This window comes from Periplaneta americana, chromosome 3 (genome assembly GCF_040183065.1).
Source record: "Periplaneta americana isolate PAMFEO1 chromosome 3, P.americana_PAMFEO1_priV1, whole genome shotgun sequence".
Lineage (NCBI taxonomy): Eukaryota > Metazoa > Arthropoda > Insecta > Blattodea > Blattidae > Periplaneta > Periplaneta americana.
The window spans coordinates 183,092,363-183,110,142 of NC_091119.1; the positions used below are offsets into that span (position 1 = coordinate 183,092,363).

General features: G+C 33.7%; 1 protein-coding gene across 3 annotated transcripts in view; it reads right to left on the reverse strand.

The window, feature by feature from the left end:
• anchor (integral membrane protein GPR155 homolog anchor) overlaps positions 1-15,830 on the reverse strand; it is a 45,364-nt gene extending 29,534 nt beyond the window's left edge. For 2 of the 3 annotated variants that reach the window (XM_069822374.1, XM_069822372.1), the window contains exons 1-5: positions 15,053-15,148; positions 14,497-14,658; positions 11,700-11,989; positions 5,767-6,089; positions 2,262-2,383 (exon numbers count right to left, since the gene is read on the reverse strand). In XM_069822374.1, the coding sequence (XP_069678475.1) occupies positions 2,262-2,383; positions 5,767-6,089; positions 11,700-11,989; positions 14,497-14,658; positions 15,053-15,060 (905 nt within the window). In that variant the 5' untranslated portion in view covers positions 15,061-15,148. Of the gene's footprint in view, positions 1-2,261; positions 2,384-5,766; positions 6,090-11,699; positions 11,990-14,496; positions 14,659-15,052; positions 15,149-15,497 lie in introns of those variants that run through there. The other variant, XM_069822375.1, reaches the window with a different exon arrangement.
• Between the last annotated feature and the right edge of the window lie 1,950 nt (positions 15,831-17,780).

Here is a 17,780-nt window from a genome sequence, read left to right on the forward strand (position 1 = left end):
ACAGTTAAATTTTCTGATGTCGCAAAGTTGACTAACCTAACTCCATTATCATTACTAGTTACGTGTAGGCTCTCTTTCCCAATAGTCGGTTTAAAAATATCCTCCCATCCTATTTTAGCATTGAAATCCCCCAATAAAATTTTCATGTGATCTAGATAACTGATCAAAAGTGTGTTCCAATTCGTCATAGAAGCTATCCTTTATATGGTCGTCTTTCTCTTCTGTAGGGGCTTGAGCATTTATAACTACGATATTGCACCATCTACCCTTAAGTATTAAATACGATAACCTGTCACTGATAAATTCGACCTTTTTTACTGCTGATTTTATTCTTTTATGAACAAAGAATCCTGTTCCTAATTAGTGATTATTGTTTCATTCCCCATAATACAGCAAGTAATCTCCTATTTGTGATATGCCATTCCCATCTAACCTAACCTCTTGTACTCCCACAAAGTCTATTCTATATTTAGCTAGTTCTTTTACTACTAATGTTACCCCTCCTGTTCTATAAAGACTAGTTACGTTCCAAGTACCGAATCTTACAACCTTATTCCTTTGCTGTGGTCGTGCCAGATAATCACTCCCATCCTGAGATTCATTGTGTGGTTTCGTAACAATCTGGTTTTTACGGTGATGGGTTGTTAGGCCTTTGCCCAACCCCAAAGCTGGAGGACCACCCCTTATCGGCTGTCCATGACTACTTATTCAATATATTTGCAGCTACCCTCCATATCTGGAAGCCGTCTCCTCTATCCGCAACTTAGAAAAAACAGATTACTCAATTGTCAAGAGTAAGTTGACATAATGGACCGAAACTAAGTTAAATATTCCTTCCTAAAATAATACAGATGACTGCAGTATACGACAAACATTTAATTGGAATCAATCAGATGTTTCGAAATGTTATAGTCAATTTAATTCTCTCTGCAACATGGTGAAATATCTACTATACATAAATACTATCACATGAATGTATACTAACAAAGATACGAGTGCTTAGGGTTACCAGATTATTTTAATGAAATGTAGGACACAGTGGTTCAGAATGTAGGACATTACAGGAAAATGTAGTACGCTATAGGATAATATTGAAAAATTGAATGTCAAAATCTAAAATGCAATTATTAAAAAGTGTGTATCATTATGCAGATTTTGTATTTCTTAAAATATTCAAACACACAAAGAATAATTAATTATCAACGAATTTCATCGATTGTATTATAATAAAACTCGGTAATCCGGACTAACTGGGGGAATAAATTGACCAGTTTAACGAAAATCCGAATTAACTGAAATAACCTAAACTCCGTGCATTAAAACTCCGTTTATAGCAACAAAACATGTTTATTATGGTTTATTTAAAAGGCATAGGCCTAAACACACTATACAGTACAGTAAAATGTATAATCGATAATAATATTTGTTTGTATAGTTTAATTACTTTAATGCAAACTTGATGGATTTTCTTTAGTTTTAATACCGGTACTATAGGTATAATATTGTAATTACATAGTTCTAATATATAAAAGTAAAGCCTTAAAACAATGTTCTTTAATTTTTCCAAACTAAATGATTTTTTTTTTTGCCTGTCCAGATTAACAATGTTTTACTGAATTTATACTTCTCTGAGGAACTAATAATACGAAAAACATAAGTTTTTTTTAAATATTATAATGAAGCTCTGCACAACTGAAGCTTTTAAAATTTAGTCTCGTATTAAAATAATAATAATCTGTCAAATTTAGTTATAAAATAAATCTCGTTATAAATAGCCTATTTAAATAATTTTCGTCGTAATATGGCAGCCCATGTGCCTCAATTAAACTAAAATTTGAACGTATTTTTAGCCATCGGCATAGCTCAGTTGATTAAGGTGCTTGCCTGCCAATCCAGAGTTGTGCTTAAAATTTAAAATTTCAAAGTGGGGGTGGCTGGGAGGTGGGTGAAATCTAAAATGCAATTAAGCCTGGTTTCAGACTTCCCCCTCAATATCTAAATTGACGTGTTTTTTTTTTTTTGTTTAAATTGAATTCAATTTAAATAATTAGTTATTTAAACTGGGAAGTTTTGAAATGAAAGCCCTGTATGTTAATTAATAAGGCAAGTTTACAAGCTTAGTTACAATGTCATGGGTAACAAAGAAAGAAAGAAAAGAAAAGTAGGATCTCAAAAGAAACTCTTAATCCTACAATGTTGTAACAGCTGTTGTTAGATAAAGAAATATTCAATTGTGGAAAGCAAGTAGTTCTACAACTTACAGCTTAACAGCAATGAGGATTCCTGGAACAACTAGTGCTGCCCCTTGTAAAGTATGCACCTTTCCCACCATACGTAGCCCCAAAAGGAAAAGAGCTGTTGCAGAGAATGATGAGCCCAGAACCTAACAACATCAGAAGGACACATAATACATCTTATAGGAAAACATTACTTGCAAAAGTTAAGGATCAAAGAAAAATCAGCCTCAACCACAGGATATTACTAATGTGATAGCAATACTGAAGTTTGTTAACATCATTCATACTAATTTATGCCATGCGATATCTTAACTACCTACATTTAAAATAAAACTTTAAGAATTAGCAAACACATACAAGAGTTTTAGTTAAATAATTATACATTACAGTAAATACTTCACGTATTGTTAGTATCATATACATCTACAAACAGTAGAACTACAGTATATAGGCTAACATACGATATAAAGAGACTAACTATGGTTCCTAATACAATTCGTTGCTTAAAGGGATGGTTTATGGATAGGAGATTTATGTGTTTTTAGCCTATATTATATTCTTTGCTCTCTTATACTTTTAAAGGCATGTTGGGTCCGATAAGTGTGGTAGCAAACAAACACCCTTCAAGTTTTAAAGACCGTTAATAATATTAAGTACATGAATGCCGCAGAGGAATATTACATAGCCACTCACTCTAATAATAATAATACCCATCTACTCAATGAACAATATCCTAATTTAAATAACCCGCTTTTCAAAATTGTACTGAAATAATTCCAGTTTATCCACTAAGTTCGCCAGGTACGTAGTTTTCTTCATTTGCTACATCTCATTGTAAAGCTCAGTCGTGTTGCTGCACCAATGGACTCACGTCAGCCTCTCTTCAACCATCTTGTACATAACGTTAACCTTGACTTCAAAATTTACATCCCCCTATCAATTCTATAATTAATAAAATTTCTGACATTACCCCTTTATACATTACAGGGTTATAATTTCAAACGTCCATAAATAGCAGCACGAGTGACCTACTACTGTAGCATGTTTTCATCATTTTGTGAACTGCACCTACATGTATTTCAAGAATGTTATGCCTTCATCCAAATTTTTTGTACACGTATCAGTTAGTATAGTGATTTTTGCTCATTCCTTGTCTTCATGATGTTTACTTTATGCTACATGTAATTCTAATGGCATAGGTTTGATTGCATACCAGAACCGTTCAAAAAAATTTGATCTTTTTAACGATTGTGAATATCTGAATTTTAAGTGTTCATTATGTGTTTTTTATATTCTTTTATTGTGACCTGAAGATGCCATAGTTAATGGTAAAACGTTAGTCTAAACTTGTAAATACCACTTCATGTATTAACATAAAGGTTCAACATATGTACCTATGATAAGTGATTTGACAGAAAAAAACCTATACTATTTGTTCTCTAATACTTGCTTAACAAAGTAAAAAATTTATAAATTCACGTGTCTTATTATTTCTTATTACCTGGTGGGTATGACGTAGTACACTATCCAAAAATACAGGATCTTAGCACTCACTTCTACTTGCCCATTTTTTTTATTAACAGCTGACAACCCATAACCATTCTTCAAAAACGGTATTTATTTTTGTGTTTTTTCCTTCTCTCCTGCAACATTGACACATAACGAGTCCTATAACCATTCTTTTGTTAATTTTCCTCCTTTGTATTATTCTACTTCATTGTAATTAATATTAGAGAGAAATCTAAATAATCCTACCTAATCCATACATAAAATATCCCTCGTCGGACTAACAATTTCCTCACTGGTAGAATAAAACAGGACATTGTGCTAAGTTCGAAACTGATGCAAACCTCCATTGCGGACAGAAAAATTATTATCAATCTTCGCAGCAATTCTGTATCTCAGAGGTATTGTATGATAAGTCCATTAGAGAAGCTGTGCTTAGAAGTCATCTCACTCTGCCAGGCATCAATCAGCTGTGTTGAAATTATCGCTCACAAGCATGTGCCATATTTTACATGAAGACCTCAGACTCCATTCATACAAAATACAAATTGCGAACCATCTTTGTGACACTGATAAACCTGTTCGATTAGCATTTTGCGGAGAGTTCAGTGAAATGTTACATACTGATCCGGATATTCTGAAAAAACTCATTATGTCAGACGAGGCACATTTCCACCTATTTGGGTTCGTTAATAAACAGAATTTCCAGTGAAGATCAACCCCATTCAAGTGCACCGAATACTATTAGGGAAATCAATCAGACTTCGAACAGATAATCGAGTAATAAGATGGATACAGAAATTCTTAGAAAACCGATTCCTAAATGGTCAGACTAGGAAAAGAAACGTCAGGACTTGGAAATGCAAAATGTAACTTCAGGAGTCCCACAAAGAGTGGTTCTTTCACCTTATTGTTCCTTATATAACGACTGTATAATATATAGAAAAATTAGTGATGAATTGGATATTGCCACCTTGCAAAACGATCTTGGAGTTATTGAAATCTAAACAACATACATAAAATGAAAAATAAATGTAAGTGAAAGTAAATTAATAGCTTTTTGTAGAATGCAAAAATAAATTACAATCAAGGCAATGAAAAGACAGAGTAACGCATTGTTTAAATCACAAATGGGAATTAAAGCATGGATTGACATCATTAACTACCAGAATAATGAAACCATCAAATTTAGGCAGGGCTGATCATGTGGGTAAGTGCTGTCTTCCTGCCAAGCTAATGCTTTCCGAGCAATCCAGGAGACCACAAGTTGCGTCGTACGTGAGAAACCCGTTATATTGTCATACATCTACAGTAGAACCTCTATTATCCGTGGTAATTAAGGGGGTGGAGTGAACGGTTAATCTAAAAAATCGTATAAACCGTACCATAAATGGTTTCGTAATTTACACTGTGGTCTTTTGTTTTAATGCACTATATAGGTAGTAGATTAGAAGTTCACTAATTTAGGTCTGGTTTTAAATGACGGGTTTTTAATGGCTGAGGAAACTTTTTATGACTGCTGTCTGTAGAATGATAATAGTACAGGTCTCATGTTGTAGATTTACATACTTAATACACATTATACTCGTTTTTTTTTAATTAAACTGCACACAGTTGTAATTAAATCTCGTATTCTGATATGAAATTAACCACAGTTTTTCTTTTCCCGAACTACTCACTTACTTGCACTTTTTTGTAGCACAACACGTTTTTTTTTTGACACCTGTAGAAGACATTTTGCATAGAAGTTAGAACAGTACGGCTACTCGAAGAGTAGAACATACTGTGTAAGGGCAAAAGTTTGTAAAAGAACACTCTGTAGAAAAAAGTTCGTACTAGTATACTGTACAGTACTTCATTTTTTCTGTAGCAAAAATAACGGGGGGGGGGGGGGAGGAAGACAGTCGGATAATCCACGAATCGGTTAATAGGGTGCCAAATAATCGGGGTTCTACTGTATATACATTTCTGCAGTGTTTGTTACTAGTTGGTTTGGCAAATTTAGATTAAGCCTCAGAGTTACCTTGAGGATTCCTGATAGGGCGACTGGAAGACGGTGGTTGAATACCAGATTTCCCACCATACCAAGTGCTGTCATTAGAACAATGGGATTGAGTATTATACTCTTGGCGACAGCAGCAGCTACGTGCAGCTTGTTGCTTCTTCTAGACAATTCCAGATTGCTGGAGCTGTCACTGGTACCGGGTCGAGAGAGGGTGTTGCTGCTTTGCTTGCTTATTTCCATCAAAATGAAGCCCAACGGGTTGAGGATCACGAGTGAAATGGGAGCCATCAAATATAGGTAACTTGCATAGTCAGGATGAGTCTTCTGATACAATGCTACCACTGCAAACACAAGAAAATATTTCCAGAGATGTTACACATTTCAGCCTAATGAAGGAATGAATTTACTTGAAGCTTGGAACAAATCAACAGGCTCAAACCCGTGAAGTTGATAAAAATAAATATGTTAGATCTTTAATAATAATAATGATAATAATAATAATAATAATAATTCTTTATTTATACTGGCAGAGTTAAGGCCATAGGGCCTTCTCTTACACTCTACCAGGTCACAAAATATACAAGCAGTTAAAATTTAACAAAAAGTTAAAGAACAGAATACTAACACCTATACTAATAATAAATCTGGAGCCGAAATTTTTCTGGTAATTTTCGATTTTCCAAAAATAATTGGTCCTAACATATACAATTAACCACCCTGAAACCGAAAATCGCTTTTTTGAAATTTTTGTTTGTATGTCTGTCTGTCTGTCTGTCTGTATGTATGTTTGTTACCTTTTCACGCGATAATGGCTGAACGGATTTCAATGAAAATTGGAATATAAATTAAGTTCGTTGTAACTTAGATTTTAGGCTATATGGCATTCAAAATGCATTATTTAAAAGATGGGTTATAAGGGGGCCTGAATTAAATAAATCGAAATATCTCGCTTATTATTGATTTTTGTGAAAAATGTTACATAACAAAAGTTTCTTTAAAAATAATTTCCGATAAGTTTTATTCCTTGAAAAATTTTGATAGGACTGATATTTAATGACATAAATGAGTTTTAAAATTTAAATAACTGCCATCTAAGGCCGTGTAATGAATTAAAAAATAAATGACTTCGTCTATAAGGGGCCTTGGACAGCAACAATCGAAAGCTATGAAAGATAGTCTACAGATAATGTTTCTGTGTTTGTATGAAGTAATATCAGAAGCTAAATTAACCGATTTGTATAATTAATTATTAATTCGCCATTGGAAAGTGTAGTTTCTCTAGATGGACATAATGCTATAATGTTATTACAGTAACTTCTGAGTGAATCGAGGACAGGTAAGATTAAAATAGCTTCTTATGCACAGAAAGCTTGATAGGCTATTCTGTACATTCGTTTCCTGTATTTCCTAAAATAATTTTTATGACCAAATGAGTGGTCTCTGGATCAAAATGATCGCATTTTAATTATGCAAATACAATTTAAATTAAGTAATATAATAAACGATTTATCCTTATATCAAACACGAATGTTCCCTGGATCAAATGTCCTATTTTAATTATGTAATTACTTTATATTTATTTCTAACGGGTGCAGCGGAGTGCACGGGTACGGCTAGTATTACAAAAAAATAATAATAATAGCATAATAAAATCGACACTAAACAATATGAAAATAATACCATAATAGAAAAAAGAAAGTAAAATACATTGGAATATAGTGAAAGCAACTCATTTAGTACAAATGTTTAAGATGGAAAACGTAAGGAAGAATATAACAAAATGGAATGTAATAAAATAATAATAAAAAAGAAAAAAAAAAAAAAGAAAATTAAATAAAATTCACAATAAAAGGCTATGATAATAAATTCATCAGCTGATAAAGAGAACAAAAAGGGGAAAGGAAGGAAAAGAAATATATAGCCTATATTTTTACAAAACTGTCGCAGAGAAAAGGGCTTATAACTGAAAGGAATCTGAATTGAAAAAGTGCAATTTTAATTTATTTTTGAAACTAGACAATGTCCGACAGTCTCTGACATGTTGTGGTAGAGAGTTGAAGAGATAAGCTGCAGAGACGGTGAAAGATGAAGAGTAGAAGGATGTTCTGTGTTTAGGAATGGAGAGTGTGATATGGTGTTGTGAGCGAGTATCTATTTCGTGATATGAGGACAAAAGTTGAAAACGAGAAGCAAAGTAGCTAGGGTTAGAGCTTTGAAGAATATTGAAGAGTAAAGTGAAAGAGTGAATAGTTCTTCGCTCTTTGAGACAGGCCCAGGACAGCATATTTAGTGAAGGTGTGATACGGTCAGATCGTTGCAAATAAATCGAACACATGCATTATGAACACGCTGTAGTCTGTCTGTCAATTTCATGTTAAGGTCCTTTATTTTACCATCGTCGAATATTGCGAAAAGTCTATTAACATTTCAACTCAATTTATCTATAATAAATAAATGAAGGATTTTGAACAAGAAGAAATTCAAAACAATCAAGTTCTAAAAAATGTAATTATCTGTCCTCATTCTATTAATTAAAGCTACATTATGATTATTGTGGGTTTAATTAGAATTAAAACAAGATTCAAATTTAGCGTTATGACTAATTATTATAATCAACTGTTCACATACCCACTATAAATAATAGTTAAATGTTGGATAACCTCTATTTCTGTAAAAAAATAATAGAAGACATAACAACTATATTTAGTTTGCTGTACATAATATGGTTCAAGTATTTACGATAACACTAAGAAGTACAGTTAAATTTTTACTGCAGTATGGTATACAGAGTCTTAACTCCTGAACTATGAACTCAGAGAATTAAAAAGTCTAATCTTTAAGTGTCAAGACTACTTTATGAAGATAATAAATATCGTGGGCTTACTGGAAAAAGCTGGCAAGTGTCATTGCTTTCCTATGTAGTTACGGACTTTTTTCAGTAAGCCTACGAAGCTCTGTTCTTGCCAAAAATGTTTAATTCTTCTTTTATCAATTATATCTAAAATCTTACACTTTTGGATTACGTGTGCTTTTGAACAGATGCTGGTGAATTATAAATGAGTGCCAATCATGCAGCAATACTTACAATTATATTATTTTGAACTCTTCTGAGTGTTCATAATCTCTCCATTATTTTCATAATGAAACTACATTTAACTACTGAATATCATGCTTCTCAAAGAATTAAATATTAATTACTTTATTCAACAGATTACACTGATTGCCCTAATCTGTCACGGATTCGTGTGAAAAAATACTGAACTTTCATTAAAAATTTTTGCTATTTTTTTCAATGCTTAGCCTATATACTTTTCTCCTAATGTTATGTGTGTGAGATTCATAAACCTGTAGGTCTATTTTGTAGAACACAGGCTGCAGAAAACACTGTAAAAATTTCATGTAAATAGATTCAGTAGTTTCAGAAAAAAATTTAACTTTAGTTTGAAAAATACTGTATCAACTTAAGGAAAACTGCATTTAAAAAAAAAAGAGAAAGAAGGATGTATGAATTATTACATGTGCCACCAAATTTAAGGAGGCCATTTAAAGGGCTTATCTGCAGAGATACCCCCAACAATATATATATATATATATATATATATAGTTTTAAAAAGCAAGTTTTTATACTTCTTGATTACACAACTTTTAATACTACCAGAATATAATAGTGCATTATGCAACGAGCCTATAATGGTAGTAATTAAGACGCGAGTATGTTTATGAAACGAGCGCAAGCGAGTTTCATAATTTTCATACGAGCATCTTAATTACCATTATAGGCAAGTTTCATACGACTTTTTATGCTCGACCATATTTCTAACTTGAAATTATTCATAAGTATTCATGTTATTCTTATCTGACTGGGGAGTGGAACTGACCTTGTGCAATATCTCGTAAATTGTGAGATGTGCGCAGACGCGAAAGTATTGAGTTTTTCTGAGAAACAAATGTCATTGACCTTAATATAATCTAGAGAGTAAAATAAACATTAATCTTGATATAACCTTGAAATTGATTTAGACATTGAAAAACGAGATGACAAATTGAATTTATTTTAATATTATTTACAATTAACGCTAATTATTATAGTAACAGAACATAACCTTCTGCGACAGTATTGGATTTCCAGCCTCTGTGACGTTTCTCTAGTTGTCTTTTGATTGCATATCCGAGAATAATCGATACTTGCGCTTTCATATTGCTACAATGGTGTTTTCTGATTGGTGGAACACCTGAACTTTAATGAATAGGTGTACTTTAATGAGGTCCATTAAGGGGCTGCTACCAGGTGTATAATTACTACATTTCGGCATGGTCGAGCATAAAGTATATATATATATATATACTTTCACATGCTAATTAAAACATCCCCACAGGAAACGCAATCAAAAGGCGCGAAGACACCCAGTACTGATGTAGCCCACAGGATGAAACTAGTCAACAATTAACCTAGTTAATTAACACGTGAAAACATATATATACATACTAGGTTCAAAAAGTTCCCGGAATTTGCTAGCATCATAGAAACAACGTACCTTAAACACTATTCTACAGCATTCCCTTCAAAATAGTTGCCTTCCGCAACAACACACTTTTGCCAACGCGTGTAGAGTTCCTGGAAGCAGGCCTGGAAGCCATTTTGTGAAACCCGTCTTAGTGCTCTCGTCGCGTTTGCGATAACCTCTTCAGCATTGAATCTCCGTCCTTTCAGATGACTTTTCAGACGGGGAAACAGAAAGTAATCAGGTGGTGAGAGATCAGGCGAGTATGGTGGGTGATCCAAAGCAGTTATGTTGTGCCTGGCAAGAAAATTCTTTACAATAATTGCGCCATGAGCAGGTGCATTGTCATGCATAAGGAACCAGTTGTTTTCTACCCACTTTTCTGGACGTTTCCTTCTCACTGCGTCCCAGAGGCGACGGAGGGTTTCTACGTACAATTCTTTCGTTACAGTACGACCTTCTGGAATGAACTCATGGTGCATGAGACCCTGAGAGTCGAAGAAAACTTCCAACATAACTTTGCTTTAAGTGTGCTTAAATGCGACAGGCTCATGTCAGTAGATTTACTGGCATGTGAAAGAACTCCTGCGGGACAAAATTCCGGCACATCCGGCGATGCTGATATAACCTCTGCAGTTGCGAGCGTCGTTAAATAAAACATAACATTTAAAATAACTTTGCCTTTGGAAGTGTCCCTAGGAAATTTTTGCTTCCGAGGAGATGTTTTCGATTTCCACTCAGATGACTGTCGTTTAGGGACTGGGTCGTACAAGTAGCACCAGTTTCATTTTGTTTAAGAAATCACCATCTTCATCAGCCATACTGATCATGTCCCCAGCAAAACACAGAACTTGATGTTTGTACTTTGCTCTGTGGACATAATTACAAAATGCGACGAACAAACAAAACACTATGATAAACAATTGCCTACAACTCAAAACCAATAATTGCCATTATCAGCAAACTTTAAGGAAATGACATCATGAATGTTACCAACAAAACAAATGTATAATATCCCTTGTTATATATTAATACGAAAAATGGTAGTAAAATTCCGGGAACTCTTTGAACCTAGTAGTATACTTTATATTCCGAAGCAAGTTTTGTACTTTTTTAAACACAAAATAACACACATGTAAACCAGGTACGATAGAATTTAACACAAGAAAGTCATATAATACATATTCCGAAGTGATACAGTGTTAAAAGTTGTGTAATCAAGATGTACAAAATAAAAAATCGGATTTTTGACCCCTAATCACTATCCAGTCCCCTTAAGATGATGATACTGCCTTGCTTGATAAGATTGTATGGAACATTCACAAGTGATATATTTGGCTTTATTCATTTCCAGGAATGTACTGAATTTAGGTTTCTATATTGTTACCAAACCAAAAATTTGAAGTTTCAACGATATTAAAATGTTTGACATAGATTTTCTTTCCTTACCTATGGGATAACCAATAGCGAAGTCGTTGCTTTGTGTGCAGAAGATAGCAAACAGACCAGCTCGTCCTGGATTTATAGGACGACTTACAAGCAGAGTGACAGCCATCACTGAAATAAATACGACAGCCTTCGCAACGAAGATGGACAGTACAAACATCCAGTTTACAGAGGAGAGATCGAGTTCAGCAAGGGACAAGAAGATCAGTGCAGGCAGCGAAAATGAGCCTACGAAGGTGTTGAGACCTTTGGCATCTGCTTGTGAAATAATGCTCATTCGGCCAGCCACATACCTGCAAAGGGAAGACATTTTAAAATGTGTAACAGAGATCAACATTTAAAAAATTCAGAGTTAAGGGGTTAAGTACAGCTTACAGCAGTAAAATTGTTGGAAATATTTAACATTTTTTTTCCTCCATTACTGTATTTTGTACAATAATGATAATTGGTTTGTGTAAAACACTGTCCTTCTGCTATACGAAAAAAATATTTTTACTATTTTAAAAAATATATATATATATATTTTAAATTCAAAATGGTGGCAGTTCACTGTGCAGTAATGAAGCGTTTCCCTCATAACTCATAAACTTGTTAACTTTTTCATGTTCTCTCTCTTTTATTTTATTGCTGAAACTCATGTTTACAATCTCATACTCTTTCAACTACATTCCTTAGTAAATAATATTTTTTTTTATTTTGTGTTAGAAGAAAATACTGATATTTGACCATTTCTTTAAATGAATTTATTTTTTATCAGACAATCTATCAAAAGTAGAAAAGTGATCTTGCATTACATTGTAGATATGACATGCATAAATACACAAAAAAAATTTCATAACAGAATGTTGAATAGTTTTTGAGTTATGTGGGAAACGCTTCATCACTGCACAGTGAACTGAATTTTGAAAAAAAAAATGGTCCCATATCAATTGCTTACGTGTGTGTGTGTGTGTATGTATGTGCGTGCGTGTGTTTTTTTTTTTTTCCATACATCCACCCCTACAATGTTGTGTTCTTATTTAGGGTCAAATTTATTAACGAAATTTGAATGGAATATTAAGAACTGTTACTTCGTGTGCTAACTACAAATTTTGACTTAGGCGAGAAAAAGCTAGAAAACTTAGGCTGGAGCCCCCTATCAGGAACAAGGTTCTTTTGCGTTTCGTAGGCTTTTATATATGACATAGGACCCCAAGCTTTACTTTACTACAGAAGGATACCTGCTAAAGAACTTTTATCACCCTTAAAAACCCAATGCTCTCAGTTAGATTTGAACCTGCAGACCTTGGATCCAGTGCCAAGCGTGCTCTCGAAAAGCCAAGCCGAAATACTGATTTTAACATTGGTTTATTAACTTATAAATACGAAACGTTTTATTAAAGTACATGAATAAATTCTTCTAAAATACTGTATATATTTACAAAGAGCAGCAATTTTATAGCTGACAGGTGAGAACACTGATTCGCTCTTCTCCTCTTTAAAAGCAACGAAATATTAGAATAAAAATATTGTCACAAAGGGGAGACATTAGCTCTAAGCTGTAAGGAATGTCTATAGTGCAAATTTAATTATTCATCATCTTTCTAAGCATATATTATACAGGAATTTAATTTATAAACTTCCCAGTCTCTATATATTTATTTCAATTAAATTTAATTTAAACTAAAACATGTAGGAGAAAGTTAGTGTTATTTGCATTTTAGGTTTCACTCCTTCATCCTCTTCACCCTTCCCTTACAAATTTTAAACGACACGCTTACACTATGATACTTACATTTTTAAGAGTATTCAATTGTTTATACATCTCATTTATTTGTTCTCACAACTTGTCAAGGCCGTAAAATGCATTTTTGTTATAAAATATGAAACTTTGATACCTCGGCAGGTAATCCTCCTGAAGATGGCTTTAACCATTGTGTTTTTATAATTATTTTTTAAGTTTTATTTCTAGTATCTTTTTTTGTTACCTATTCCTTAATGATATTTTAACGTTAAGTAATACTGAAAAGCATGTAGTATAATACTTCATTACTTTTCACACCAGTTACTATATTTTTTAAGCTTATATAACTTATATTCTTCCTTTTAAATAAATATCTACTAATGAAAGCTCGCCTTAGTCTTCTTGCTACATGAAAACATACTCGGATTCTTTTTATTTTTTTTACATCAGAAAGAAAACTAATTTTTTGGCAAAAATGAGCACTATACAAAGGATAAGTGCAGTACCGTTGATGATGATGTAAACTTTTACACGAAAAATATGTCTTGATGTCACGTAATGAAAATTTGCACAGCAAAGAGATGCTAACTGCAAATTTCTATGGGTAAACTACCTCGTAGTCTTCTGCTTTCTATAATATTATTCCTTATTATGGATTCCAAATTATGTGTGCATGTCCTATATTATTCCTTATTATGGATTCCAAATTATGTGTGCATGTCCTATCTGTTACAAAATAATGGTTGTTTAAAATGCTGTTAATCAGGGTTAAATTACAGACTAGTACCGCAACATTACAACCACCCCTCTATTTAATTAACAGTTCAAAAATGTTTTCATAAAAAAACATAAAACTCACATTACAAAAAAAAAACTAAAAATAAATATATAGTCAAAATGGAATATTTCACCTATAATAATAATAATAATAATAATAATAATAATAATAATAATAATAATAATTCAGTAATAAATAAAATATTTGAAGACTGATTACTTGAATGACAGAAGGTGATGGAGGATGATGATGATAAAAATTTCTGAACTCATAAACACTTCCATAAATTTCTGACTTACCCACAAAGGATAATTGCAAAACACTCCAAAAGTGCAGGATACAGGTTATCCATGGCAATATCCCCTGGTGGTTTTGGTGTTGTAGTGGCCAAAAAGAGGGAGCTAATATTCTCCATAGTGTAGCACTTTTCAGAAGACTGAATCGGTAAACTTAATCTTGAGCTAGAAAATATCAAAATATTATTATGTTACACTGCCATACAATATTTTTTGAAAATAGTAACATCATAAATCTAAAACCAACTTCATTTTAACATATTCTTGTACAGTAAACCTAAAATAAATCACAGAAAGATCACTTAGATGTGTGGTTTTAATATAAGTATCAGTACCAGTAAGCTATAATGTCCGTTGTCCCACACATTAAAATATATTGCTACTTTTTTCACAATTAGGCCTATCATCCTTCTGAAAGCAAACATACAAATTTTACAATTGCAATAAAATTTAGGTTTAAATTTATGTTTTCATAAAAGCTATACGGTACTAACTTTCGAAATAGTTTTGAAGCACAGAAAAATATTTGATTTTGCCGTAGCCTACTTCTTTTTCTTACCTTTTCATTTTAAAGAGCTACTAAAACAATTATATGGTACTTTACAACCCACTTGCCCTTCTTCAAGGAATTGACAGAACTGAAGTAACAACCCCTTTTTGTCCATGAAATTTGCGCCAGTGCGCAAGTGCATCTAACCTTTAATAAATTCAATTCCGTAGAACGTATTAATGTCCGGGACCATTTCTCTATCCCACACAATGCCACAGAGATCTGAAGGCATCCAAGGAATTTAATCAACTGTTGGAGGGTGTTCATGAAGCCAGACGGTAGTGCAAAACTGAACCATGACAAAAATGACCTCAATGATCCGTCAACCAAGCAATACAGTTCTGTTCTATCTAGGTTGAGTTTAACCGGTGTGCATGCAAATAATTAAACACTTTCACAGAATTACTCGTATACACAAAAAGTTTTCTACACAAATATAAATTCTCATACTCACATGTTATGTAATTAATCCACCGTACCTTCTTGTACCGTTTTCTATTATACTATTGCAAGCGTTGAAATACCATGTCTAACCAACATGATTCAGATCAATTGGAACACTGACATATGTCAGTGAATCACATGTTTTAAAAAGATAATTACACTCACAAAACTAGACATTCAAAATGGTTCGTTTCGTGTCGAGTAATCTGTACAACACTATCTGTGCTTAAAGCTTTCTGCATTTCACTTCAGTCTTTCGATGTACCATTGACACCAACAGAACGGTAAATAATCACGATCAATGTGTTTGCATACGTGCTACTGATTAATATTAAAACATCCACAGCGGAACAGCTGATTCACCGGTTCGCACTTGGCAGGAGCGGATGTGTTAAAAACAACACAAACGCGTGTGGCGCGAAAATTAAATGTATATTTCCAACTTTCATCTTTAAGCATAATAATTATTGTTCTGGGGGCATAGTGAAGACAAATATATTTTTTTAAGCTTCCCAATCTAAATAACTATTTATTTCAATTTAAATTAAATGTATATTTCCAACTTCCATCTTTAAAAGTAATAATAATTATTATTCTGGGGGCATAGTGAAGACATTAAAACTTCCTAGTCTAAATAAATATAACTATTTATTTCAATTTAATTTAATTTGAACAAAAAAATGTCAATTTAGATATTAAGGGGGAAGATTGAAACCATTGTTAGGCCTAATTCCATTTTAGGTTTCAACCCCTTGTCCCCAACCCTCCTTTGAAATTTCAAATGGCACCCCTATATTATTGTATTTTTATTATACAGAGTGATTCAAAAGTCTCTTGACATTTTCCTGATATCGCCAATGCATGGATTTCTTTTATATATAATTGGAAAGAATGCTCACCATACAAGAAAGAATAGCAGTCGTTTCAGCTCGACTATGTGGAATGACCTACGAATAGGTCCAGCAAGATTTCGAGAGAAGATTCAGGAAACCGGGGCCTAGCAGGCAAGCTATCAGAGATCTGGTAAACAAATTCCAACGAACTGGCAATTTTGCAGATGAGGAGCGTTCGGGGAGACCGGCTACAACACCACATAACAGTGCAAGCCATACAGAGTGCCATCACACGGAGTCCCACCGCTTCTACCAGGAGACTGAGGAGGGAGCTTGATGTTTCACTTAGCACTGTATGGCGTACTTACGCTATACGCCATATCACATCCAGATAATGCACAAGCTTGAACCTGAGGATTTTGCAGCTCTACAGGCAATGTGTTTTGACTTGTTAGATGCTGTCGAGAATGAAAACCTGATGAACAATGTGCTGTTCAGTGATGAAGGGCCGTTTATGTTCGCTGAGTGAACAATTACAGGGAATACCTACCTTGACATGCTACAACACTTCTTGGTACCCCAGCTGGAAGAGGATGGAATAACAGACACCGTTGTTTTCCAGCAAGATGGCGCACCATCCCATTTTGCCTTAATTGTAAGAGAATAGCTCAATGAACACTTTCCCAATAGGTGGACAGGTCGTGGCTCATCGAGAATTTGGTCATCCCGCTCTCCAGACCTGATGCCCTTAGACTTTTTCGCCTGGGGGTTCATTAAGTCTAATGTGTATCGATTATGGGTCGACACCCTATAGGAATTACGACAGCAGCAGACGGGATCATGCATGCTATGCTGAACAAAATGTTCCGGTCTACGGAAGAAAGATGGAGGCTCTGCCTAGACGTAGAGAGCAACCACATTGAAATGCACTAAATGTAGTCTTTGGTATAGTATGTTTCAGAAGTATAGGAACTTTTCCAATTACATGCCATTTTCCATATAATGTCAAGAGACTTTTGAATCACTCTGTACTTAAATATGAAAAAGTATATATCTCATTCATTTGTTCTCACATCTTTTGTTTTCTACGGTTGCCTGGCAACCTGGATTGTTGTTATTGATTATGATTATAGCTGAAGAGAATAAAACTACATAGACTTGTTGATTATAGGTTATTTCAGGTAGTAACACAAACTAATATTAAGGAATATTATGGTTGTATAATATAAACCTATTACTTAAAAATTTAAAACATAATAGAGGATAATTGCTACCACTGGCGACCCCCTGTGGGCGCCCTGGTTTGCTGCTAGTTACCGCTAATACTTCAAGGAAGTAATCTTACGAGCCAGAATGTGGTAGGAACTCAGGGTGAACTCGCAAAGAAATTAAACATAATTTTCTGTAACAATTAAATTTTCCGAAATAATTTTTCATTCGATATGAAACGCACCGTTTCT